This window comes from Protopterus annectens, chromosome 17.part0, assembly GCF_019279795.1.
Source record: "Protopterus annectens isolate FY-2018-M chromosome 17.part0, PAN1.0, whole genome shotgun sequence".
Lineage (NCBI taxonomy): Eukaryota > Metazoa > Chordata > Ceratodontiformes > Protopteridae > Protopterus > Protopterus annectens.
Window position 1 is genome coordinate 428535758 of NC_056751.1, and position 26241 is coordinate 428561998.

Genomic DNA, 26241 nt, shown 5'->3' on the forward strand with positions numbered 1-26241 from the left:
GGCTGGCATCAGTTATAAATTAACTAATAGGATGGGTAAGCCTGTGGAAAAAATTGTTCTCTGTGAGGAAGTAGTGGACTGAAGCATTTACGCTTGTTAAAATAAGGTAATGAATTACAGCACAGAAGGACATACAGAGGCACTCCTTATTGTCCTGGGGTTTGGTCTTATGACCATTCTCTGAAGAACTGTAACTTTTTCTAATACCTAGTATCTGTTTCTATGATCTGGCTAGTTGGACAGTGAATAGGAGAATGAGTCAGTCTGTTGTTAGAAAGGAGCTTTTTTTGCCTCTGCTTTATGCAAAGTTGCCCGAAGTGGAAAACATGCAAATACAGATTGCTTTTGAAAACTGCAGATATGATAGCCTTTTCAGTGCCATGAAAATAGTTAGAACTTTTTTTCTGTAACTGCTTGATGTGATATTTGGTGCAAGTGACATTAAGCTCCAGGAGGAACTTGGCATATTTAATCCTACGTGAGTTGTGTAATACAATTCCTAATAAGAGTGCAGTTTGAGTCTGCTCTGTTTGTTCCCTGTATTATTAAAAAATGTAAGTTTATCAAAAGACTCTGCATCTTCTGACTTTGTTTATAACTTCAGTTGTTTATGCAGTGCGCCATAGGTTCATCTTTTTTCCCTGAAAGTCAATATTTAACTGCTGCCCGTCTTTCACAGTCCATTAGTGGTTCTGTGTTGTATGAACTAAATGTACACAATCATTTTAATTCATTTTAGTGTATCAGATGGCATTAAAGTGTAAGATAATTAACATGTACACTTGTTGTTTATGCTGCTTGTTCTTCCGTAGTAGTTTAGTCCTAACAGAAAGACTCTATTACTGGCCTTCATTGTATCATCTCTTTATGTCTAACTGCTGGGAAATAACCATGTCCATCCTTACTTTCTGTAGGGCATTGCACTAGATTTCAAGTACATGATTTAACCCCCTTGGATCTACACAGTGACAGCTAAAAACATTTGTACTGGATTTTTAGTGTTCCCACCTATACCCTAGAAGTGAAAATTAATTTTTATGCAAACATCTAGCAGAAGACAAGGTGCAATTTTGTATATTTACGGAGACGGTAGAACTAAGATGCACATTGTAAGAAAGATTGTCATTCTTTTGTTCTGAAAGTGTGGTTGAATCAATGCCTGGCTAGATAAACAGATAAAAAAATCCTTGTGATTTTCTGATAAGATGATCTGAAAGGATAATGCATAATAATAACAATGCTGTGATGTTAAATAAATAAAACCATGTATTAAAAACTATCATTGTCTTACACTAAAGTTTGTTAAAAAGACATCCCTTCAAGGAGTTAAATACTAGTATGTCATAGATGAGAGAATAAATTGATATTGTTCAGCCAATTTAACTGTTAGGCTGTAATAATGAACTTGAAAACAAGAAAAAAGGCTAAAACTTCTGGGTAATAAAGAGAAAATATTTTAGCAATATGCGAAGTGATGCTGCTGCCAGTAAGAGTAGGAGCATACAGCTGTATTCCTTACACAGAGTTTTCCTAAGTAGGGTCCAGGTTGACTGCAACTGAACAACTGGGCAAAGGTTATTCTTTCATAGTGTTTTTTGTAGCTGAGCACTTTAGTAGTAAAGATTCTTTGAAAGACTAAGGGCACTAATATGGTATAAAGCACAAAAACTACATCAGTCATATGATTACACAGTTAGACATTTTACTTGTATTATTTTATTTTTGTTTGGTTATGAATGTTGTCCCCTCCAGCAGAAATTAAAAGAGACAATCATGAGGGAAGGTTTCAAGATAAGGCAAAAAGCTGAAACTGGATGGAGTTATGTTGGATTTATACTTTACTGCCTATTTTATGCATGCGTGTGTTTAAGAAGTTTTAAAAATAAATCCCTTCCAAACTCTCTAAAAATGCATCAAGGTAGGGTTGGACAGAATAGTGTGAATGCAAATCAAGTGGCACAATTTTGAAGTATTGTTGGAAAATGTAACAACATATAACATATTTAGAGGGCTCTCAATGTGTTGGTGTGTATGTGTGTATATATATATATATATATATATATATATATATATATGGGTTCTTGGGTTCTTATACTATATATATATATATATATATATATATATATATATATATATGTGTGTGTGTGTGTGTGTGTGTGTTCTTGGGTTCTTATATATATATATATATATATATATATATATATATATATATATATATATATATATATATAGGTTCTTATAAAATATATATAGATTCTTATAAGATATATATATATATATATATATATATATATATATATATATATATATATATATATATATATATATATAGATATATATATGTGTGTGTGTGTGATGAAGAAGGGCAAAACAATGAGTAAGGAGGGATGGGAATTTGGGGTAAGGGTGAAAAAGTAACTGAATCCTGACGTAACTAGGCTGTGTGGTCTCATGATGTGGCTAGAAGCATCGAACAGAAGGATAACCCCATAAATGAAGCAATTCTGAGGCTGTGCAGTAGTGACAAGAGCAAGTTTACCGCATGAGGGCATGAGGAGAAGTGAAAGAAAGTGAGGAGAAAGGGAGACAGTGTGATAGACAGGCAGGCAGACAAACAGATGAAACTAGGAACAGTGGCTGTTGTAAGACAATGAAAGCCAAAGATAAAGTGTCACAGCAGAAGTAAGGGGCCAATGCAGGGTAAGAGACAACAGAAAGAAAGAAAAACGGGAGGATGTTGTTGAGTTGTAATGGTGGGAGTAGTGGCTCTTTGGGGCTCCTATTCTGAGCCAAAACCCTACTACTTTTCACCAGTAATATACCTAACGTTGTTTTAGAGGGTTCTTGCAGAATTTTTTACTTCAATTATGGGGGAAAAGTAAAGACTACAAGTCCAAAAATCTCACCTTAAGTCATTTTAAGCTGATTTTTATCACCAGCCTTCATGCATGTAAACCCTCTGACAGCACAGGTTGGAATGCCTTAGATGTTAGTTACATTAATAGTCAACTGCTAGTGATTAGTTAAATTCACACAAAGGCCACTCCATTAAATGTTGATGCTATTGAAGGTGCAACAAATCATTGCTGAAAGCAGAAATCCTACATGAAAGGTTCAGACTCGGAAATGTCTTCAGTTTATTACTAAGCCAGCTGGCACATTGTTATTTTAGTTACTTATTGTATTTTTAACCAAATAAACTCACTGGGTACAAGTGCCTCTTTTTAGGCGTTACTCAAATGTACTGTCTTATTAAGTGACTTGATCATAGTCACAAAGTAGGCAAATGGAGACTGAGGGAATCAAACCCATGGCTGTGCAACAAAGCTCATTAGAAGTTCATAATCTTGATCTTGTGCACATAGCAGCAAGCTTATTGTTGTTACTCTGCATTAACACCTCAATATTTGTAAGACATATGCACATAATGTATATATAATTATATTGCACTTTATTTTACTTTTTGTTTAATGGGTAAGTCTCATACGGATGAATTTTTTCACAGTGACTTAGGAGCATTTTCAAATTAAGTGACTTGCCCAGAGACAGTCTGCAAGGGGAGGCTATAGCATCAAACACACAACTGTTTTACCTTCTGTTGTAAACTGTCAAGTTTTATTTTTTCTGCTACTTTTCTTTAGCAGATCACCAGACTATGAGCATGAGTATGCATTATTTATAATATATAATAAGAATGTAGTACATTACATACAATTGGGGATGGAGAGTAGGCAGTGCGACACAAGTAGCTGATGGATAAAGTAGCAACAATCTTAGCAGAAATATGCATCTATTCAAGTCTATGGTGTAAAATTGGTGTTATTATTTAATATTTTTTGAGTTTTTTATAGAAGTGTTAACAGCAAAAAAAAAAAAAAAATCTCCCAACAGAGATCTTTTTGGTCTCTTGTGGATGATTCAGCTTTGGCAGCCTAATGTCCCCTCTTTGGCAGTGCCTTTGGTACTTGGGCCCTCTAGCTAAGCCTGGGTCACCAACAACACCCTCACATAAAATGTGTCACCAGCCATAGCTAATTCAGAGTCATTTTTTGACCTCTGAGTAGGCATTATATGAGTAATAAAAAAACACATTACGTATACATGGAATTGGGAGTAACTAAGGCAGTTATAGTATGTACCACACATCTGTACTGTGTGTGCTTATGTAGCTTCAAAACACCAAAATATATCTGGGTGGACAAAAAAGCTCTTTTGTTATACAGCAGCTACTGAAACATTGCTTTCCCATGCACCAAAACTTCATTTGTTGCTTTTTTTCTCTCTTTCAGACTTGACATCTGCCAGCCTCCCTATACAGTAAGTATTAATTCTTACTGAAAATGTTTTCTTTTTTTCTTAATATGTATTATACTGTTTTTATTGTTTATTAACCATCAAGTGTGTGTGTGTGTGTGTCTTTATATATATATATATATATATATATATATATATATATATATATATATATATATATACATATATATATATATATATATATATATATATATATATATATATATATATATATATATACGTATAACGAACAGCTGGTTCAAGCAAGTGTTCTTCATTGTAATGGCTTCCTATTTTTTTACATTAGGAGTGTCAACCATGAAATATGACAAAGGGTCGTTATTATCTTTAATTTTATGTTAAATGGCATGGGATCTAAGATATTTAACAAAGATGGACAGGAAAAATCTTCAGTTTAACAGTTCATCCAAATGATGGTATTTAAACAATGCAACACTGCTCACTTTTTCATCCATATTCTTGAGCTTGGACTAGAAACCAGCTTTGGGATTAAGTACACAGATACAAAGTCAGTAATACTGAAGTCCTAGGAACACAGACTTTTTGTACCAGATGAGGTCCACTTGACCTGCATAGAGTACTGATTTCTTGGCTGATAATCTTATTTGCTCCAACTCACAACAACAACTGTTTATATCCTCTAAGATTCTTGTATTTCCTCACCATGTTACTCTACTTTTTCCTCAGGAAGGCTGCTTCAGTCATTCAGTACCCCCTCCCCCGCCCCCCCGTGAAAGGAAAAAAAAAACAGTTTTGTTGGTGTAGAGGGATAAAGCCCTGATTATGACTCAGGATACACAAATCTGGTCTGGCTGGTTGAGAGGAACAGGAAGAGGAGTAATGAGTCATTTCTGTGGTGTGTGGGCAAGAAAAGAGGGATGTGTCACCACATAGGTGAGGGTATTTCCCTTGTGGCAACACATCATGCCCGACTAAGTGATGCCAGCCTTGCATATCAGTGGCAGGGGCAACTATACATGAGAGTTTTTAAATGTTCTAAGTACTCTCCTTTGTCTGCGATGTGGCTAAACTACTTCTGTTTACCTTTGGTTAAATTTGTTGCTCAAAGATAATGTAATGCCTTGTGGTTAATAAACCTTTATACCCCTCAGCCATACAAAAAAGGTTTAATAATGTATTCATTTTTGGATAACTAGGTAGACGCGTATGTAGTAAATTCTAATTTTCAGATTTTTCTTCAAGTGGAATCCAGATTACCACAAAACAGAACAAGTATATCAATATGCATTGGTATTGTAACATTGCAAAAAAATAAGTACCAGATATATATACAAGGAAAGAGGCAGTCTATAAGGCAGAATTGAACAATTCAATATGTACAACAGAGAGAATCAAAGTCAGCTTCGTAGCACATTCATTTTATTTTGTATGCTTCACTATGAGTAAAACAAAGCAGGAATTTGATTAAAAAGCTCTGTGAGACTGGAAAGGTTTGCACGAGATCTGAACTTTAATTTCACTGTATTGTTTTTGGTGGTGGTGGGGGGGGTAGTTATGGAAACTTTAGGACCATTCAGGTTTGAACTCTGTGATTAATGGCTTAAACTCCAAAACCATGCTCCATACAACATTTTATATTACAAAGTATAAAATGCATGCTTTCTTTTTTTGAGAAAAATAATACAGTATTGACAGCAGTGGTGCTAAACAATGAATTGGCAGTCCTGCTGCTTACCGTCAAGCTGAAGTATTACTGGCGTAATACACACTGATTTTTTTTTTATTTAGTTTATCAACATAATATGCTTTTGGGAGGTGTTGAAATAACTGCACTGGTGTGTATGTGTGTGTCTGTATGTGTGTGTGTGTGTGTGTGTGTGTGTGTGTGTGTGTGTGTGTGTGTGTGTGTGTATGTGTATGTGTGCATGCATGCCTTTGTGTACGTGCATGTGAAACAGATCTGATGGTGTACAGATGTACTGTATTGCAAACATCTTTTTTTGAAATCCTAGTGGGTTTGCTCTTTGTGAGTGCTTCTGCTAAGTATAGTATGTGCTATATCAGCTGACTTGTATATTGTTTCTGTTTTCAGCTAGTAAACCAAAGTCAGATACTAAACATTCTGTAAGGAGGACTAGTGTTATTAAAATGTACTGTGTTGCTCTACTAAACCAGTTGAATTTGTTAATGTGAAAAAGGTGATCTAGTGTCAGAAACAAATTCTGATTACTACCAAGCTGAGAGCTTGGGGGGTTGGGAGGGTTATAATCAGTGAGCATTTCTCATTTCATGATTTCATGACAGGAAGTTATTCTCCCTGATCCAAGGAAAGTACAGTAATTTATCAGTAAAAGGTGAATACTGTATTAAGGTGGATGGCTGGTAGCATTACTGATTACCATGTTTGTTTGTTTACATTTATGGGGAAGGGAAAGTACAGTCAGATCTTCACCAAAACAGATGCCTTGCAATGTGGACTGTTTATCTTTTCCTCTTTATTTAATGCCCAGTTGCATGACCGCATGCTGGGAACTCAGTGATATATAAAGAATGTGAAGAAGAAGCAAATGATGATATGCCAGTCACCAGAGTTAAAACTACTGTAAATAAACTCAAATGGGATTTAATAGGCCCCGTTAAAGGTACATTTCATATAAGGAAATAAATACTGAGGAACTCACAAATGACGACAGTTTCTTATTAAGTAAAAAGGCATTTCCTGTCCTCCAAAGACTGCCACACCTGTGGAAGAGAGAGAAAGAGATGGGTAGGCAGAAGGAGAAGAACAGAAAAAGCCTTTTGTGGTATTTTTGTCTTCTATTGCATTGTTTACTGATGCCTGGTCAATTCTTCTACACACCTGGTCAATTCCTTTAGACATTCTAGCATCCTGTGCTTGTTATATTTTATTTTTGTAGAACTTTACAAATCTACTAATTTTGAAGAACTGCCCAAGCGAGGAAGGAAGGTGACTCACTAGCTATCTACAAACATACACACTCTGTCTTATAACACATGGCACAAGGAAAGTTTTTGACTTTTTCAGATTTAATTATATGAGTAAAAGGATAGCCAGAAAGAAGTCTCCTCTGGTTTCCATGTATCCTTCCTCAGTAAAACAGAAAATGGTTCAGAAAATATTGCAAAAGAAGCTAAGAGAATCTACTAGGCTGGCGTCATGTGGACATAGAAGAGACATTTTGTTTTGGGGATAAAGTGCTTGGCACCATCGTATCAAAAAGCTTCACTTTCAAGGAAGATGCTATAAAATGCCTCCAGTGGAATTTATTACTAATTCTTTTTGGTCTAGTTTTAAGAGGTTTCATCATGGAAGCATCTGGCAGTAGAGATATAAAGACAATTGAAACATGAAAATCTGAAAACAGCATGTATACCAATGGTGTAGCACAAGCAAGAAAGTACAGTTGTGTACACTTACCATATATGTAGATGTTTGAGTGTATTTACTATTGCAGAAATCACATTTGGGTTATCCTGCCAGGGGTAGCCCTCAGACAGCCCGAATACCAGAGGCTAAGTATTTCTGCATCAGTTGCTGCCACTCCAGGACTGAAGTCAGGTCGTCAGTGGTATAAAATCAGGCAGCCGATGCCATTACATCAGTTTTTCTTGCCCTAAATGTCAGGAGCCCCCAAATAGGGAGCTAGGTTATGGTGGAAGAACACCACCAGTAGAAAGTAAATACCAAAAATCCCTCTAAGGAGTGAGGGAGAGAGAGAGAGAGAGACAAGGGGGATGGAGGGTGGGAATCCAGGACTGCAACAGTGAATACACTCGAACATCTACATTTATGGTAAGTGTACACAACTGTACTATGTTCTTCATGTTTCACTGTTGCAGTCATCACACTTGGGTGATTCCCAAAGCTGTAGAAAAGAGTGGAGGCAGTCAAGAAGACTGGGGGCTGGCTAGGATGCCCTGCAAGACTGCTGTTGCAAAGCCTGCCCTGGATTTGGAGAAGATAGGCAGGTGGTAATGCTTTGTGAAGGTATGAACAGAACTCCATGTTGCAGCCTCCAGGATGTCCCTGGTAGGGACTCCTCTGAGAAAAGCTGCAGAGGTGGAAGTTGTCCTGGTGCAATGCATCCTGACCTCCTTAGAGGGAGGTTTCCCGTGGTATTTGTAGCAGAAATGGATACAGTCTGCTTTCCATTTGAAGATTGTTTGCTTGGATATGGCCTTGCCCTCTGCCCCTGTTGCAAAGCTGACTAGCAATTGGTCAGTTTTTCTAAAATATTTAGTCCTATCCAAGTAGAATCTGAGCTGTCCATGCACATCTAGAGAATGCAGAATCCTTTCCCCTTTGTTTTGTGGGTGAGGGAAAAAAGTGGGCAAATTATTAGATTGGTTGAGATCCACACTGGACACCATTTTAGGCATGAAAGTTGGGTTAGTCTTGAGGGAGACCCTGCCAGCATGAAAAAATGATGAAGGGCTCCACAGCCATGAGTGCTTGTAGCTCTGAAACTCTTCTAGTTGCAGTGATGGCCAGAAGCACAGATGTTTTCCAAGAGATGAATTTTAACTCTGCTGAAACTGCAGGCTCAAAGGAGGGTAGTGTGAGCTTTTCCAACACAAAGTTAAGATCCCAAGCTGAGGTAGGAGCTCTTCTTAGTGGCCTTAAATTTCTCTTAGAAACTGTTTGATGAGAGGGTGAGGAAAGAGAGGTGGCTCTGTGCTGTAATGAGCAGAGATGGCAGAGGCATGAATTTTAATAGAAGAGAAGTATAGGCCCCTGTGTAGCAGGTCTTCTAGATAATAAAGGATGAGAGATAGGGAGGGCTGTGTTGTTTCAGCTTCTTTAGCCAGGATCCAGGTGCAATACCTTTTCCACTTGTCAGCATAGGATTTTCTAGTGCTGGGGCATCTGGCCTCATGTATAACATCCAGGACTTGCTTGCTTAGGCTGGCAATTGGAGGAGAGGTTAGGGAATAAGCCAGGCTGACAGGTTCAGGGTCTGCAGTTGTGGATGCATGAATTCTCCATTCCGCTGGGTCAGGAGAGTTGGGATCTGAGGTAGGTGCCACGGTGGTAGGGGTGACAGACTGCGCAACAGTGGGTACCAGTGCTGGAGTGGCCAGTCTTGGGCAATCAAGATTGCTCTTGGTTTTTCCTCCCTTATTTTGAGTAGTACCCTTGAAAGTAGAGGTAGAGGGGGAAATGCATAGATCGAGAGGTTTACCCATTGGAAGGATAGGGCATCCACTTTCCAGGCCTTGCTGTGAGGTCCCCTGGTGCAGAATTTGCTGAACTGGTGATTGTTGTGGGAGGCAAAGTGGTCCACCTTCGGGGTGCCCCATTTCTGAGTTACAAGGTTGAAGGTGCTGTGGTCTAGCTGGCACTCATGTGGGTCTAGGAGGTTTCTGCTTAGGTTGTCTGCCAGAGAGTTTTGGGTACCTGGCAGGAATTGTGCTTGCAGGTGAATTTGCATGGCTGAAGCTGTGTGCCAAAGGGTCATGGCGAGCCTGCAGAGGGGATAAGAGTGAGTTCCTCCCTGCTTGTTGATGTACCATATCACTGTGGTGCTGTCTGTTTTGATCAATAGAGGCCTCGGGGAGAGTAGAGGTCTGAAAGCTGTCAGAGCGTGCTGAACAGCTAGCATCTCTTTTTGGTTGATGTGCAGATGTATTTGGTTTGGGCTCCAATGGCCCTGAATGCACCTGTCGTCCAGGTGTGCACCCCAGGTATAATCTGATGCATCTGTGGTTCGGTTCCGGGCAGCATGGAGTTGTGAGAGTGGAAGACCCTTGTTGTGGTTGCATGCTGCTGCCCACCAAAGAAAATATTTCTGAGACAGGGTATCACAGGTATGATAGTTTCCAGATCCTGAGAGTGTTTACACCAAAGGCTTTTTAGGTACTATAGAAGTTTCCTCATATGCAGTCTGGCATATGGAATGAGTAGAATGCAGAATTCCATGAACCCTAGTGCTTGCAGGACTTTCCTTGCGGATAACCGGGTTCTGGTGGCTAGTTGAGAGAAGCAGCCTGTCAGACAGGCTTGTTTTTCTGGAGTAAGGAATGCCATCTGGGATGCTATGTCCAGGCTTGCTCCCAGCAATACAATTTTTTGAGTGGGTACTAGTTTGGATTTCTTTTCATTTATAGCATACCCTAGGGAGGTCAGTAGGTCCTTTACAAAGGTCAGGTGCTATAACAGCTTTTCCTGACTGTCTGACTGAATGAGGCAGTCGTCCAGGTAGGGGTAAATTTGAATATTCCTTTGTCTGCAAAAAGCAATGGCTGGAGCCAGGCATTTTGTGAAAACTCTGGGAGCAGTGGATAAGCCAAAGGGAAGTGCAGAGAACTGAAAGTGCATAGATCCTGCCCTGAAACATAGCTATTTCCTGTAGGAATCCCTGATTGGGATGTATAGATAGGCCTCTTTTAGGTCTATGATGGCTAACCAAGCATCCTTGGATAGCATAGGAAGAAGCTGCTGGAGGGTGAGCATTTGAATTTTTGTATCACCAGAAAAGTGTTTAGAATAGATAGACTGAGGATTGGGCGCCAGGTGCCCTCTTTTCTGTATACCAAGAACAGTCTGGAATAGAAACCTTGGCCTATCTGGTGTGCAGGAACAGGCTGTATTGCCCTCATGGACGACAAGGAATGGAGTTGGTTTTGTGCCCCTGCCCACTGGTTTGGAGGAAGTTCTGGGAACCCTTCTAGGGTTGGCATAGTGTGGAAATAAAATTTGTATCCCTGAGACACTATGCTGAGGATCCATCGGTCATTGGTGATAGAGGCCCAGTTTTTGGCATGGGAGGAGAATTTTCCCCTAGGGGTACAAGCAGGTGGGCAGAGGAAGGGGTGGAGGTGTACAGTCATTGTGAGTTCTTTCCATAAGGGGGTGGCTTAGCTCTCCCTGTTTTTGAAATGGAGGAACTCCATTGCTTAGATCTCTGCATTCCCTGTGACTGCTGTCTGGGGGGTCTGCTTTCCCAAGGTCTTGTCTGAGTTGGTCTTGAGGGGGTTGGAATGGACCAGTGTTTGGAGGGGCAATGCCTACTGAACTTCGGAGGTTGGACCTGTAAGAAGTCCTTAACTGTCTGCATAGACTTAGCTTTTTCTTCCATCCTTTTTAAGATCTTTTCTGCCCTGGTGCCAAACAAATTGTCTTCGTTCAAGTTTTGATTTGACATGGTCTGGCAAGGTCTGTTTCTTAAGCCAAGCATGCCTTCTAAGTACAGAACCTGTGACTGCTGCCCTGCAGGATGCTTCTATGGCATCAAAGCCACATTGCAAGGTGTGTTTAGTAAATTGGCTTGCAGAATGCATAAGATCCTGTAATTCTTTATTTTCTGCACAAGTTGGAAAGGTAGATATTTTAGTTTAAGGAGTTCCATAGTATATTGCTTGTATTTCAGCATGTGGAACTGACAATTTAGTGCTCTAATGGCAAGAATTGCAGAGGTGTATACTTTTTTACCCCCTCTATCTAAAGCTTGAGAATCCCTGTGTGAGGGGGTGGGATTCTTAGCTGTGGTTTCTTTTATTCCTTTAGGTGCTTGGGAGATGACCTGTGGGTCAGCAGTAGGATTTTTGAAAATAAATTTGCGTGAGTCAGGGACACTGTAATACCTGTCAGGCTTCCTGGGAGCAGGTGGAAGGGTGTCAGGGGTTAAACTAGATTACATAAATACATCATCCACAACATCCAGGACAGGTGGAATGGCTAAAGGTCTGTGCTGTGGTAAATCTAAGAATTCCCTGAGTCTCTTTTTGGACTGAGGATAGTCCTGACAGATCCATTGGAAATGCTCCCTTAAGGCATGTAGGGTTTCACCAAATGAAAAATCCTCTGGAGGAGAGGCAGAAGGAATGGATTCCTCTGTATCTGAATCCTCATAAGCAGACAAGGGTTGCAGGTCTTCAGATTCAGAAACTTCAGAGTCATCGGATGCCTGGTCAGATAAAACTGCTGGGGACAAGTCTCTTTTTCTTTTGGAAGGGGTAGGCTGGCTTCCCCTAATAAGCATGATAAGGTCTTTTGCCATTTTAAGCATTTGAGATTGAGGCATGGAAGCAGGTGCTTGAGCTTGGGTCGTCAGTTTTTTAGGCATAGTTCATACCCTGGGCCTTAGAAACTCAGTAGTTTTAGAAAGAACAGAAGACGTGAAAGAAGTAGTCAGTTTGTGTCGAGTATCGGTAGTGCGAAGAACTTCCTCAGAAGCCAGTGCCTGCTCAGTGGCTCGGGACCCATCCAAGGTAGAGACATTCACAGGATCCTTAGTCAAAGAAGATTCTCATGGCATACCGGACTAAGAACGGATTTCGGTAGCGGCCTGTGAATCCACAGAAGCGAGCATCAGGGGTTGCAAAAGTGCCTCACTGAGAACCGGCGAACTGGCAGCTAGCTTAACAGAAGTGTCGTCAGCAGTTTTGGACCTGTGCGGTCTGTCTCTGTCTTTATCCTTATGTTTGTTTGGAAGATCGGCAGTCGGATGGCATACCGAAGCCATTTCTGAATACGGAGATCAAGAGCAAAAATATTTAGCTACTATAAGGGCCCAATGACGTATAGTTCTGGCATTGAACAAAGCACAAAACCGACAGTGAGGGACGTTGTGGTCTGGACCTAAACAGGTGATGCAGTAAGAATGGAAATCTTGGTGTGGTATTTGCTTTCCACAAGCGAGAAAATTGCTAACTTTTTCTGACATCGATTAGAGCAAGAAAAAAGGATCCCCAACAGGATACTTAGCTTTAGAAGACTTCAAATTCAATTTGGAAATGAAAATTCAGGTGGCGGCCGACTGGCACTCATGCGAACTGCTGCTGCTTTGGGCTCCTCGGCAAGAAAGACTGATGTAATGGTGTCGGCTGCCTGATTTTATACCACTGATGACCTGACGTCAGTCCTGGAGTGACAACTGATGCAGAAATACTAAGCCTCTGGTATTCGGGCCGACTGAGGGCTACCCCTGGCAGGATAAACCAAGTGTGATGACTGCAACAGTGAAACACAAAGAACATCAGACAAATACCTCTCAATTGTACAGATTTTCCCAGAATGTCCAGGTTTTTGCCTCATATTTTTGGTCCATTTTTCATAAAATTGTGGTTTTGTTGTAAATCACTGGCAAATCATTGAAGATTTAGGTCAGACAATAATGACAGACATTTGGGTTTCAGACTTCATACCCTTCAGAAAATTGATGCTAATGCAAAACCTGTCATTTTGTTTAGTTTCTAAGTTTGTAAGAGCAATATTTTAAAATTGTCCCTATTTTTGGGCCTTTGTCACCCCATTATTTATGGCTTTGTCCAGATTTCTTGCTCTAAGAATTTGAGAGGTATGAATAGACACTATTCATGTTATTATTACTAAGATATGGCTTCTTTAGCAGTAGCAGTAGCAAATTCTTTTATACTGAGACGGCAAAAAGATGAATCTATTATCCCTCAGGAAATACAACAAACAAGCTATTTTGCCATATCAGTAGGTGAGAAAAAGTTTAATAATTTTATAACATCTGAGCAGTTGCAGGCAGCTAGTTTACCCTCTAACAAACCTTCATCTGAGAAATATTGGACTCCTGTATAAGCACTGGAAATACTATCTAAACTCAATTCCTTAAGTGCAGTAGTACTAAACACTGTATTGACAGTTATAGAATCTTGAGAATGCAGTTGATACATAGTCTCAGCAAGTTACTAAGTTACAAGATAATCAGTTAGTAATGCAGAACATTATTGAATCATTAAAAGCTTTAAATGATCTCACAGCTGTTATTAGCTACCCAAGAAAAGTCTATGGAGCTTAAATAGCATGTGAGGAAGTAATCTATGTATCGCATGTATATCTGTACCACTGGATTCCAGCCCACCTTTGCTTACATCAGTTTATAAGGTTATCACTGAACTTTTTTCAGACTCTGATAGTAACCAACATTCAGCATTTTAACTGACATTGATCATAGACTGTGGCAGGGACAGAATAGGGCAATTACTTTTCCTTTTCTGAAATTTAAAAGCAGAAACTTAGTCTTCCAAGTAGCCATAAGGAGGTATAGATTTACCATTAGTCAGGTTTCCATATCTATATCTATCAAGATGTTCCTTCTAAAGTGGTCAAAAAGGGAAAAACATCTGCTGGGATTAAAAAAGTCTTGTAACAGAAAGGAATGAATTCATGGTTTCAATTTCCTGCTACCTTAAAAATCACTCATAAGTGCCTGACTTTATTATTTGATATCCAAAAGATGCCAAAAAAGGAACATTATGCATTAAGTATTTTATCCTAAGCCACAGCAGATGCCTGTTCATTGACTTTCTTGATTTTAGATATGGTATCAGGACTTTTATTTTGTTCACTGATTGTGTCTTTAATGCCATGTTTACAGCCTTATAAAGCAGTTTCCTCTGGCAACAAATTGTGATGGTATTTTTTGTCTAATTTTGTGATGATGTGAGATATTGCCATCTATGTCAGGAGAAGTAGGGCAGTGGATGTGTAACATATTCCAGCATAGGTAGTTGGAATTTTGTAAGGAATTATATGTCATTTGTATATCAAACTGATTTATACAGATGCTTGTGTTGAAAATGTAGCTGTAAAGTTGTTTATGTTAAAAAAGGATCAACAGTTTGCCCTGATGGATAGAAAAGACATATTTATTTATATCAGACTGCACTGTGGTAAGTGAGGAAATGTATATATGTTAACAAAGGATACTGGAAGAGAAGATGTTAATCTTAGTCCATCTTACTTTGAAAAATAGTAAGAAATTAAATTACTTAAGTTAAGTCATAAAGATTGTCTCTTATAGTTCTGACTGCAGCCAGAGATGAAATGTCTGTACCAGAGAATGGTTTATTAGCTCCAGTAGGAAGAGTGGAAGGGAAGTGTTTTATTATTTTATGCCTTCTAAAAGCTGCAACAGATCTTAGCAAAGCTCTATGTGTGTACATCATTGACACATATGTGCAAGTTTCTGGGTCAGTTCCTAGGAAAGGGGGGAAGCATGGGAACCATATGTCAGATGACCAGATGTATGTGATGTCATTCTGTAATCTATCACTGAAAATATGTTTTTTAATATTAGATGAGACTGAAGTCTCAGAAAACTCTGGTTTTGGAACCTGGCAAGGAAGGATCCCTCATTTACTTCATCTTGCCTTGCTCTAGTAAAATGTCCAGGGAATAATAATTCTTTAGATCAGTCAGGAAAATATGATGAGATTTCTTAAGTACTGTTTTTCTGTATCTGTGTGAATCTATTCATATGTGTTACTTTAATATTTCCTGAGATTGAAACTCTGGTGTTTATTGTAAATAAATATTTAGTATTTTCATGTTCTTTTATTATTAAATATATTTAAACTTTTCATTGTGGCTGGTCCTTTAACTTTTGAGAGTACTCATGTCTATTTTGTGACTCTGTGGCCCCTCCTGAAAGCCTTTCTGCATTGGTCAAAACACTACCATTTGTATTAATAGTAATTTCATTCAGTATAATTGGGTGCTCTTGTAAGAGGCTTAGAGTAGCTGGCTTTGGAATGTCTGGTGGCAGTAACTACATTATAGTCTGTGCAGAATGGGGCATGGCTAGTAAATCTATGCCAGCCTTACCCAGGTGTGTGTGTGTGTGTGTGTGTGTGTGTGTGTGTGTGTGTGTGTGTGTGTGTGTGTGTGTGTGTGTCTGTGTGTCTGTCTGAAAATCAAATCTCAAAGAGTGTGTGTGTGTGTCAGCTGCTTGAAGCAGGGACACTAAGCACTGGTTTCATAGAGAGGGTACTGGAGGTCTTGACTTTGACATTTGGCTGAGGACTCAACTCTATAGCTGTGCCAGTGTGGAGTCTTATTGGGGGACCTGGAGAGAGACAGAGAAAGAAATCCATACCCCGGACCGAATGTGTTCCCTGTGTGCTCTTAAGGGAAATTGTGCTTGGTGCAGAGAGTTGCATCTGGCAACACTGTCTGTATCTATTTTTGTTGCAAGTGAATGTCCCTCTCCAGTGTTAGTGATGAGGATTCAGACTCCTTGATTACTGGTTCCAAGGGGGGATGTCACAAATGTATTAATTTATTTTTGGAGGAAAGAGAGAGAGAGAGAGAGAGAGAGAGATGGTTTTCTTGCTCGTCTGAGCTGTTTATCTGCTTTGGTTACAACCTTAAGTTCCTTGCTTACCATAACTGATTTCTGCCTCGTTATGAAAAGGAGGAATTTATTAAAGTGTCTTGCTTTAGTCATGTTTTAACTGCTTACTGGGACTACATTTATCTGGTGATAAGCATCCTCTTTTACAAAGTAAAGCCTTTAAGCAAATTTTTATTAATTCATGTAATAAAATCAGCTAGGTGGCACTAATTTTACACAATGATAACTGTACATTGGTCAGAAAAGCAAAGAGTGAAGAAAGAAGATTATTAATAATAAATGTTTTGATTAAAGGAATTCTTTTTATTAGTGATTCAGTATATCTTCTACTTACTGGATATAGTAGTTTCCTTTCAAAGCTGAATCAGTGCATTATGGAGTTGGGTTAGAGTCTGTTGATTTTTGAAGGAAACATTAATGTCCATCTGAATAAATTTAAAGACTTAGCAAATCTTAAAGCAAATGTAGACTACATGTATGATTTCCTTCAAACACAGAATTTGATGTACTGTTGAATGACTAAATATTTTGGAATGTCAGGCTGTATACCCTTTGCATTCTAAGCCCCTATTGCTAATTGTCAAGAAATTATAATGCATACTAAGGTTCATTCTGATCATATATTAGTTTCAATGTTTATTAAAGAATCACAGTCTGTATCTAAATTTCCATCTCCAGTTAACAGACAATTTTTTACCTGGTACTTGGATATTACTGATGTTAAGAAGAGATCACTGGAGAAAATGGTAAGCAAGACAATGCTCCCTTTACTGATTTTGCTATACCAACTATAATTAACATCTAAGCTTAAAACAGAACAGAAGGAGATACTGAATCATTTCTATGAACAACTAGAGACGGGGAAGTACTACAAGTCTATTTTGATAGTTATTTGTCATTTGGGAGATCTACACATATTAAGTTAAAGGTTTCACTGCATAGACAATGCATGGCCTCGGCTTCAGCATACAGGTGAAATTTACACAATAGTACTAAATAAGATGTAAGTTTTTTCACAACTTTTTACATAATATACCTCTAATTACATAAAACAAACTAGTCATGAGGGGATTGATTTGGTAAACTATGTTGATACAGTAGACTTTTTGCCTTATTATGATGACATGAATCTATGTAAGGACATATATCCTCTCTGTAGGAAAAAGAAGAATCTCTTCAAGAATTTATCCCACTCAGACTCCACCTCTACAAAGAGGCCAGTCACAAGTGGAGTCCCTCAGGGATCAGTACTTGGATCTGTCCTCCTTTCTGGCATTTACTTCTCAGAAGTCAAGGCCAATGTCAATGGTCTCTGGCTGACTAAATTTGCAGATATTTGCAAATTAGGAGCTGTCATTGAATCTCACACTGACACAAATGTTCTCCAGAATGGGCTAACACAAACAACTGGTGTCAGAGCCATGGACTAAAACTAAATGCCAAGAAATGCATAATAGTAACCTTTGGGAAGTCATCCATCCCTGGTAAGTATCATATTAACAACACACCCCTTAGAGGTGACCCAGTAGTCAGGGACTTAGGGACACACATAGATAGCAATCTAGCCTTTGATCATCACGTGTCTACAGTGGTGAGGAAATTGTTTTATGTTGCGCAACTTACAAACAAAAGTATGACATCTAAGTCCATGGAAGTCACTGTTCCACTGCATTCAGCATTCATCAGACTTATCATTCAGTACAGTGCCCCCTTTGGTATGTACCTAACCAGGCATATCCAACAATTGGAACCTCCACAGAGGTTCCTCACTAAAAGAATACAGGTGCAGACCTCCTCAAGGCCCTATCCCTGTATTCTGTCTCCTACAGGCTTTTGAGGGGAGATCTATGCCTGGCATACAGGGAATTGTCAGATCCCACTCTGATAGACCTCCTGCATATCCATAAAACAAACAGCACCAGAATTACCCATTCTAAAGACTTAAACCTTGCCTGTGATAAAAATAGGACCTGCTGGAGAGATAGGTATGTATCCCAGAGACTACCCCATTTATGGAATAGGCTCCCCATCCATATGAAGCAAAGTTCCTCCCTAACCCAATTCAAGTGCAACTTGGACAACTGGATGGGAAACCGAAACTTCATCCCTGGTTTGGCACCCATGTCTCTAATGGGCACAGGTAACTTGTAAATGGTTAATCTCCCAGGCTTATGCTTACACTTATCAATGGTATCAGAACTTGTCAGAGATTTGGGATGCATGGCTAGTCTTAAAAGGGCTTTTGTGGTCATTAGCTAGTAAACACCTATGAACCTATCAAAGTATCTTTCCCCTTGTTTAATTTAAACTTGGCAGATTATATTGAAAATCTTTGATTTGCTTCCAAGAAATAAAGCTATGGACCCTGACACACTTCCTACTGAATTTAGCAAAAAAAAAAAAAAATACACAATTACATTCTTCCTTTATATCATCTCTGTTTCACAGATTTATAGTATTTCACTAGTCTCCAAAACAGTTTTCCTTTAGATAAAGCCATAACATTAGAAGAGTATTATTCAATTTTTCTTTTAAATTCATTAATAATTATTGACTTCTTTTTATTCCCATGCTTGTAAAACTAACCAAATTAAAATTCTTCAAACATAAAATGTAGAAAATGAAAACCGATTGCACACATCACTGACTGTAGACATCCTGACGCTAAGTAAGTTGAAAGCAGGCTGCTGAATTGTGTTAGGGTCAGGAAAAAGATTGCCATTAGCATTATCGTTAGGGGGTGGAGTTAAGGTTAGATGTCTTTTTTTTTGTCCTGAATGTCAGGTTGAAGGGACTGCTCAGGGTGCCATATGACATAGCCCTAGTTACAGCCCTAAATTACTATTTCTGAAATTATCACGGAGAAGTTAGAAGTAACCATACTATTGTTCCCCTCCCAAGCCACGCAACGCTGTTGCATAGACACCTATAAACATACATTCACTTTCTCTCTCTCTCTTTCTCTCTCTGTCTCTCTCTCACACACACACACACACACACACACACACACACACACACACACACACACACACACACACACACTCACACAATGACATTCAAAAGTCAAGTATTTTGGTTTTGACTTACTTACATGAACCTGTACACAGACACTATATTTTTCTGATACACTGAAACTATAAATTTACAGATTTATTTTAAAATACTATTTATATTTAATTTACTCAACACCATATGTTCTTAATATAAATCAAGTTAGTTCAGAAAAAAAATGATACTAATGGAGTTTGTCAGGACTGTCTCATCTCTACAAAATTATTTTTATTATCACTGAATCCTGTGTCAGAAATTATTCATAAGTTTCCAATAAAATGTCCCTTTTTTATTAAAGGCATTGATGTGATACTCCTGTTATACTCAGATTATAATCTACTTACAGTTTCAAAGGTAATACACTTGTTTTTACCTTTCCTCAGTTAGCATAAAGAATACAAGATGGAACAGGCTATACAATAAATGCAAGACCACATTATTGACACTGATACCCAGATTTCTGAGCTGAATGTACGCTTCAGAACTACCTTATTTTTTGGATCTTCAAGCACAAGTTATATGCAAAAAGTCAGTAGAAGTGGCCAATAGATGGTATCTTCTAAATATTAAGTTGACTTCTGGTTAGGCATTTTATCAACATTTTTCTCTATCCCTTGTTTGTTGATGGTTTCCCAGAAGTAGGGGAGTCTGAAGATAATGAATTTGGTGCAGAATGTCTCTTGTCTTGTATGACAGACAGAAATAGCTTCAAAGAACATGCTCCATCTTAGCAAAACCAAATCTACTCGAGCTACACGCTCTAGGGATGCAAACCTCAACACAACAATGAATAGAACATGCTGGAGGGATAGATTCCCTTCGCAGAGACTTCCCTTACTATGGAACAGGGTCCTGATCTACATAAGACAGAGCCCCTCACTATCACTCTTCAAGAGGAACCTTGATGAGTGGATGGGTAACAAAGTTCACACCGGGGATCACACCAACAGCACTACTAGATAGGGGCCAAGGGTACTAGCTGCTAGTACAAGGGTCTAGGGAACTACTAAAGGGGCAGTGAATACTGCACAATGTGGCTGGGCTAATATATGCCTTCGGGCAGATAGCCCAGTACCAACCTATGAACCTACAAGAAAAAGGGTGGCTTTATGTTGATAAATATAGGGCTCTATGTTTTTTTCTTGATTTTGGATAAATTATTATAAATCTAAAGAAGACTCATCCTTTAGTAAGTTTAATTATTAGTTTATGTCAATTATGACAGTCTTGCATATGTTCTTTATTAGGTCTTAAGACTACTAAAGGTGACTTGCTTATTAATATTAGAACAATTTTAAAAATAAATTTCCCATGTTTGTTTACCTTCTTTTTGGGTGGAAAGAGAAATTGAAAAATCACTGTTCATTAACAATAAACTATTTTTATCTCTTAAACTCTGATTTGTTGGATGAATCTTTATTTAAGTACTCTGTCAAGAAAAGCAGTTAGAAGTAGTATTAAATGTAGCTTGCACCAAATTTACTAAGCTTGGAACTAATTATGCCACTTTTTCTTGTGACCCATTTTTTCATCTGTTTGATAAAAAGGTTTTGTATAAAAAGTAGATGTATTTAAGTTTATTATTCAGGAGCATTTAATGCCAATATTATACAGCTGAAACCAATAACTTGTTAGCCCAACAAATACAGCTTACTTTTATACAGATGGTTTTCTTATACATAGCAGATTAAATCACAGCATAACAAGATAATACAACAATAATTCATAGGTCATATTGGATTCCAGGAGAGATAGTCTGGGTTAGTAATGTGGATGCAATCCTGCTGGCAATCCTTCAATATCATCAAACATATAATTTAATCAACCATGGTTTCATATCTCATGCAATTTTTCATTATTTAAACCTAAGTTATTTGGTTTGTAACTATTCTGATGAAGTTCCAGCATTTGAGGATATGAAAGCAAATTAAATTTACAGTGTGGGAAGACCTATTTATGTTTCTTTTTTTTTTTTTTTTTTGGTTAATGAATGGTTTCATGCATGGTAGGACTATCAAAAGACTCATAAATGATGGTGGGCAATGGCCATTATATTTTAATCAATTAGCAAGCTTTCATTTTAATTTTTACATGATTATTTGATACCAGGTTCAACTGAGATAAATTATTTGCCTCTGAAATCTTTTTACCTCTATTGCTACCAAATGTTTACATGAACAGATAGAATCAAATTATTTTCACAGATGCTCCTTTTTTATCAGCTTTAAGGTGATTCAACTTCACTGAAACATTACGATTCCAACAGATAGCAAGATTATGAGCTAGAACAGGAGCAGAGGGATGGGGCAAGGTTTTCTTTCTTTCCTATTTTATTGTTTCTATTTTTTATTCTCTTGTTTGGCTATGATTTTGCTAAAATGTAAACAAAATGTGACTAAAAACAATAAATATGATAGCCTTCATATCCTCAAATGTATCATTTTACCAACTAAGAAAAACATAAAATAATTATAAGAAACTATCCTTGTACCTTGGAGCTGATGTGCACAAGCACTCATTTCCACATTATTTCAAACTCAGCACTTTGTGCATCTCTGCATGTGTATTTGTGTGTGTGTGTGTGTGTGTGTGTGTGTGTGTGTGTGTGTGTGTGTGGGTGCGTGTGTGTTTGCAGTTCTACTTTGTGAGTTCATTCTGTTTATGGCATCTTTTATTTTAGATATCTCTAGTGGAATTGCAGTTTTGAAACTACGGCCTATGTCAGTAAACTATATTATTAAAAATATGAGTGGGTTTGCGTTGTCTTTACGGTATACGATTATTTATTTTTACTTAAGTTATTATACTTATCATCTGTTATCTTCTAATATACAATGACTGCTATTTTAAATGCAATTTAGTATATTCTGTAACCTTTTCAGAGAAAAAAATAATCAGAAACATATATTATATACTACCTTTTATTTAGTAGGCCTCAGCTATTAAAGGAGCACTACAGGCAGAAACTGAATACAAAACATATATTTTTATTGCTGTTGTTATTGTTCTAGCTGTTGGTGGTGGTGGTGATTCTTGCTGTGATTCATACAGTGTAATACAACTGCATAATACTGCCCCTTGACTGAACACACATACCAAAGTCCTGAACTTTTAGTATGCGATTATGTACTTGGAAAAGAGCAAGTATGAAACAGGTATGCCATTGACGTTCTGAAGCCACGTCCACAATTCATGAATGGCCAGATCAATATGTGTCTCTTCAATAGGCAGAATATATAAGAGAGCACAGGTGGACTACCCACACCTAAATATTAAGAAAATGGCCCAATCTGTCTGCAAAGCTGACATGTCACTCAGCATGATGTGACTGAATGATACCATTGGCATATTAGTGAATTAAACAGCGTGAGACACAAACATAAAAACAGTGGCACAACACTACATGTAGCAGCAGGTTTCCCTGCACAAAAACATGTGAATACAACCTCTATTGGTTCCATCTACAACACCATCATATTGGAAATCTCCTGTCGATGGGAATTACTGCAGGGCCAGATCTCAGCAGTATAATATAAGAAAACTGAGTATTATCTACAGTCATGGTCATGGAGGAAAAATGTCCAAGAAATTCTCATGTCCATGACTGTGGGGCCTCAGGAGCCATGGGATCACCGTCTTACTGTGGTCTTCAGGTAGATATCTCTTCTCTAAGTTATCACATTTATCTAAAAGAAAAAGTAGGAGAAATAACAATAGATGAGTGATCATACACAAATGCACTTGACCTGCCAGCTATTTTAAGTACAGGAGTATCAGCAGATTAAGGAAAATATGACACTGAATGATAAGCCATTTTAAATTAAAGCTTAAGTTAGTGATACACATTGCAACTCATAATTAAAATGACCAGTCTGTATATAGCAGAACAGTAGCATAATTTACTATTATGACTCATGCTGCTTTCTGGACTGTACATAATACATAAGAGTATAAATTCCGTTTTTGGGATTGTACACCATGACTGTGAATCCACAAGCCCATCTCAGTGTTCCATGCAGTACAAACCTCCCCAAACCATAATATTTGTTTTCTTTTGTTTTCACACTGAATATCCAGAGATATTGATGAAATGTTATGTTTTAGATAAATATTCCCTTTTCTTACAGTATATTCTCTGTCCCTATGATATGAGATTAGATTAGCCAAACCTTTTCCTGATGGATCTTCTTTCCATTCACTTACAGTAACAATGCTGAGAATTACTGCTTACTTTCCGAATTGTTGTTTATGGTGTCACCAACTCATTTCTATTCACTCAAACAGGTTTTTCTTCTTAAATGTCTTTTACAAGCATGTCTTTCAGCTGTACAAAGTGCTGAAATTAAAAGGTCAGTTTAAGGAGGAATACTTTGCTAGATTCAGGTACCCATGCTGGTGATCCTGTTAGCTTCACTCCTTCTGTCAATCAGCATATCACATTTCATGATATTCTAATATCAGTTGTTTGCTGAAAGGTAACAACATATCATTCTTGTAGCTTCACAGTAAACCTACAGCTCTAGATTGTCAATAGGGTTATGGCTCCAATGGGAGGGAAAGAAAGAGTAGGGCTATGAACACTTTGCTGTGCAAGCTTTTCATCATATATAATATTATATATAATCTTATATATAATGTGCCATATGATGTAACAGCCTAGGGGATGAACTCCTGAAGAAAGTGTCATGAGATATCTTATAAACCCTACATGGTGTGTCCTGAGAAAGCTGAATAAATAACAACAAAATGCCATGCTCGTTTACAAGTTCTCAGTGTGGGAAGTTGTTTTTTATGGAGAAAATATACTATGGGATGAGGGAAACTCATGTTGTAGAGTGTAGTTGTCCTTCAAAGCCCAGTCCTCATTGTACAATACATAAAACAATTCTCCATGTGGCCCTTCATTTCTTCTATTTCTTAATTTTCAATTTTCAAACAACTTTAGTTGATTTTCTGACTGATGCCCACAGCTGAGATGTGCTACTTATGATGACTTTGAAGCTAGTTAACAACTGCATCATTTTAAATCTGAATACTCTTTGTTGCAGTTATGAAGGGTACATAGTCCCTGCAATGGATTCTAGTAGATATATATATGTGGGAAACAGGCCAGGAACACACACAAAGAGAATGCAGGAAGTTGTATGATATATAAAATGTATTTATTGAATTTCAAAAGGTGTTACTGGGTAAACCCTGATGCAATCAATAAATGGTGTATTTTGCTTGTGACAAAATGTTGTAACCTATAACACTGAAGCTAAATGCATACCAATATTTATAATACTTAACTTCAAGAAATGTGTATAGTATTTAACTTCTGGATTAATGTTTCTTAAAGTGATCCTTGGTTAGTGGGAACCCCTGAATATTGGCTGATGGCTAGGATTATTAAGCCAGCTTCGCTTTCTCTCTTCATTGTTTTCCATGGCATGGTGGTGGGTACTCCCTTAGTAACATTTAACAACACTGAAGTGTAGATGCTTTCAGAAGATAAGTGCATTGAGTGCACAGGGCAATACTTGGGGACTGCTATATGCAGATGGTTATGTCAGTATAAAGGTAACCCTGTTAGTATACTTCCTGTTTTACCATCTGCCAAACAAACCATCATAATCACTGCATGAGCAACTTCTGAGGTTTTTTTTAAATATAATTATATTCCTTTTTCATTATTGTATGTTTACAGTGTGTACTTACAGGTTTAGCAATGTATTCTAAGAATACCCTTTTACTCCATTTACATATAAGCAAGAAATGTTACAGCCTGAAACAAAGAATGTCATGCTGTTTTTTTTTTCATTATTAATATTAACGTAAAAGTTCCTCAGTCAGTTGACTTAACAATTCCTGACTTCTCTCGGGCATCATCTGTATGTATTTCTCTGCATAATTTTTAAATGTGTGTGTGTGGTTGATTTATCTATGGATTTTTGTGCGAGTCTTTGTGTGTGTGTGTGTGTGTGTGTGTGTGTGTGTGTGTGTGTGTGTGTGTGTGTGTGTGTGTGTGTGTGTGTGTGCAGTTGTTCATAAATGCTTTTTTATGTGAGTCTGTATGTGTGTGCATGCTAGTGTGTGTGTCAAACTTTGAGCGTGTGTGTGTGTGTGTGTGTGTGTGTGTGTGTGTGTGTGTGTGTGTGTGTGTGTGTTTGCGCGTGTGTGTGTATGTGTGTGTCCATATTCAGCAATACACTGTTTCTCATCCAGAAGTCCGGAAGTGATTCTTTGGGGTTCTGTGCCTTACACCTGTTGAATGCTGAGACAGGTTCTGGCTCCTCTTTGACACTATATAGGATTACAGGATAAAGTGGATATCAGAAAATGAATGAACTGAGTGAGATGAATAAGTTTAGAGTAGCCAGTTCAATCAACATGTTCCTAAAAGGTGAGAGGCAGAGTACCTGGAGAAACACCAAAAGTCATTCCAACATGAGACAAACATACGGACTTCACACAGTCAAGCACCAAAGGTCAGGAGTGAACCTGAGAACTGTGAGGGAAAAAAAACCCTTAATCACTGAGTCATAATGCACATAAAACTCCCAGCTGCCATATTTTAATAAATAACAGAGAGATACATAAAACTGTATCATAATTTGAACCCCCATGTTGTTTAATAAGCTGGTTTTGTAATAGTTGCTTTTTAAAAATATTTCCACTGCTCATGGGGGTTATTATTACTAGTTGCAATCTCCTTTTCTATCTAAACATAACATTTTCAGATACAAGCAAAAAAATAAAACTACATGCACACACACACACACACACACACACACACACACACACA

At 38.0% G+C, this 26241-nt stretch overlaps 1 protein-coding gene across 3 annotated transcripts in view; it reads left to right on the forward strand.

The window, feature by feature from the left end:
* Positions 1–26241, forward strand: part of SPIB (Spi-B transcription factor) — a 122443-nt gene that overhangs the window by 780 nt on the left and 95422 nt on the right. For all 3 annotated transcript variants that reach the window (XM_044059385.1, XM_044059386.1, XM_044059387.1), the window contains exon 2: positions 4290–4317. In XM_044059385.1, the coding sequence (XP_043915320.1) occupies positions 4290–4317 (28 nt within the window). The remainder of the gene's footprint in view (positions 1–4289; positions 4318–26241) is intronic.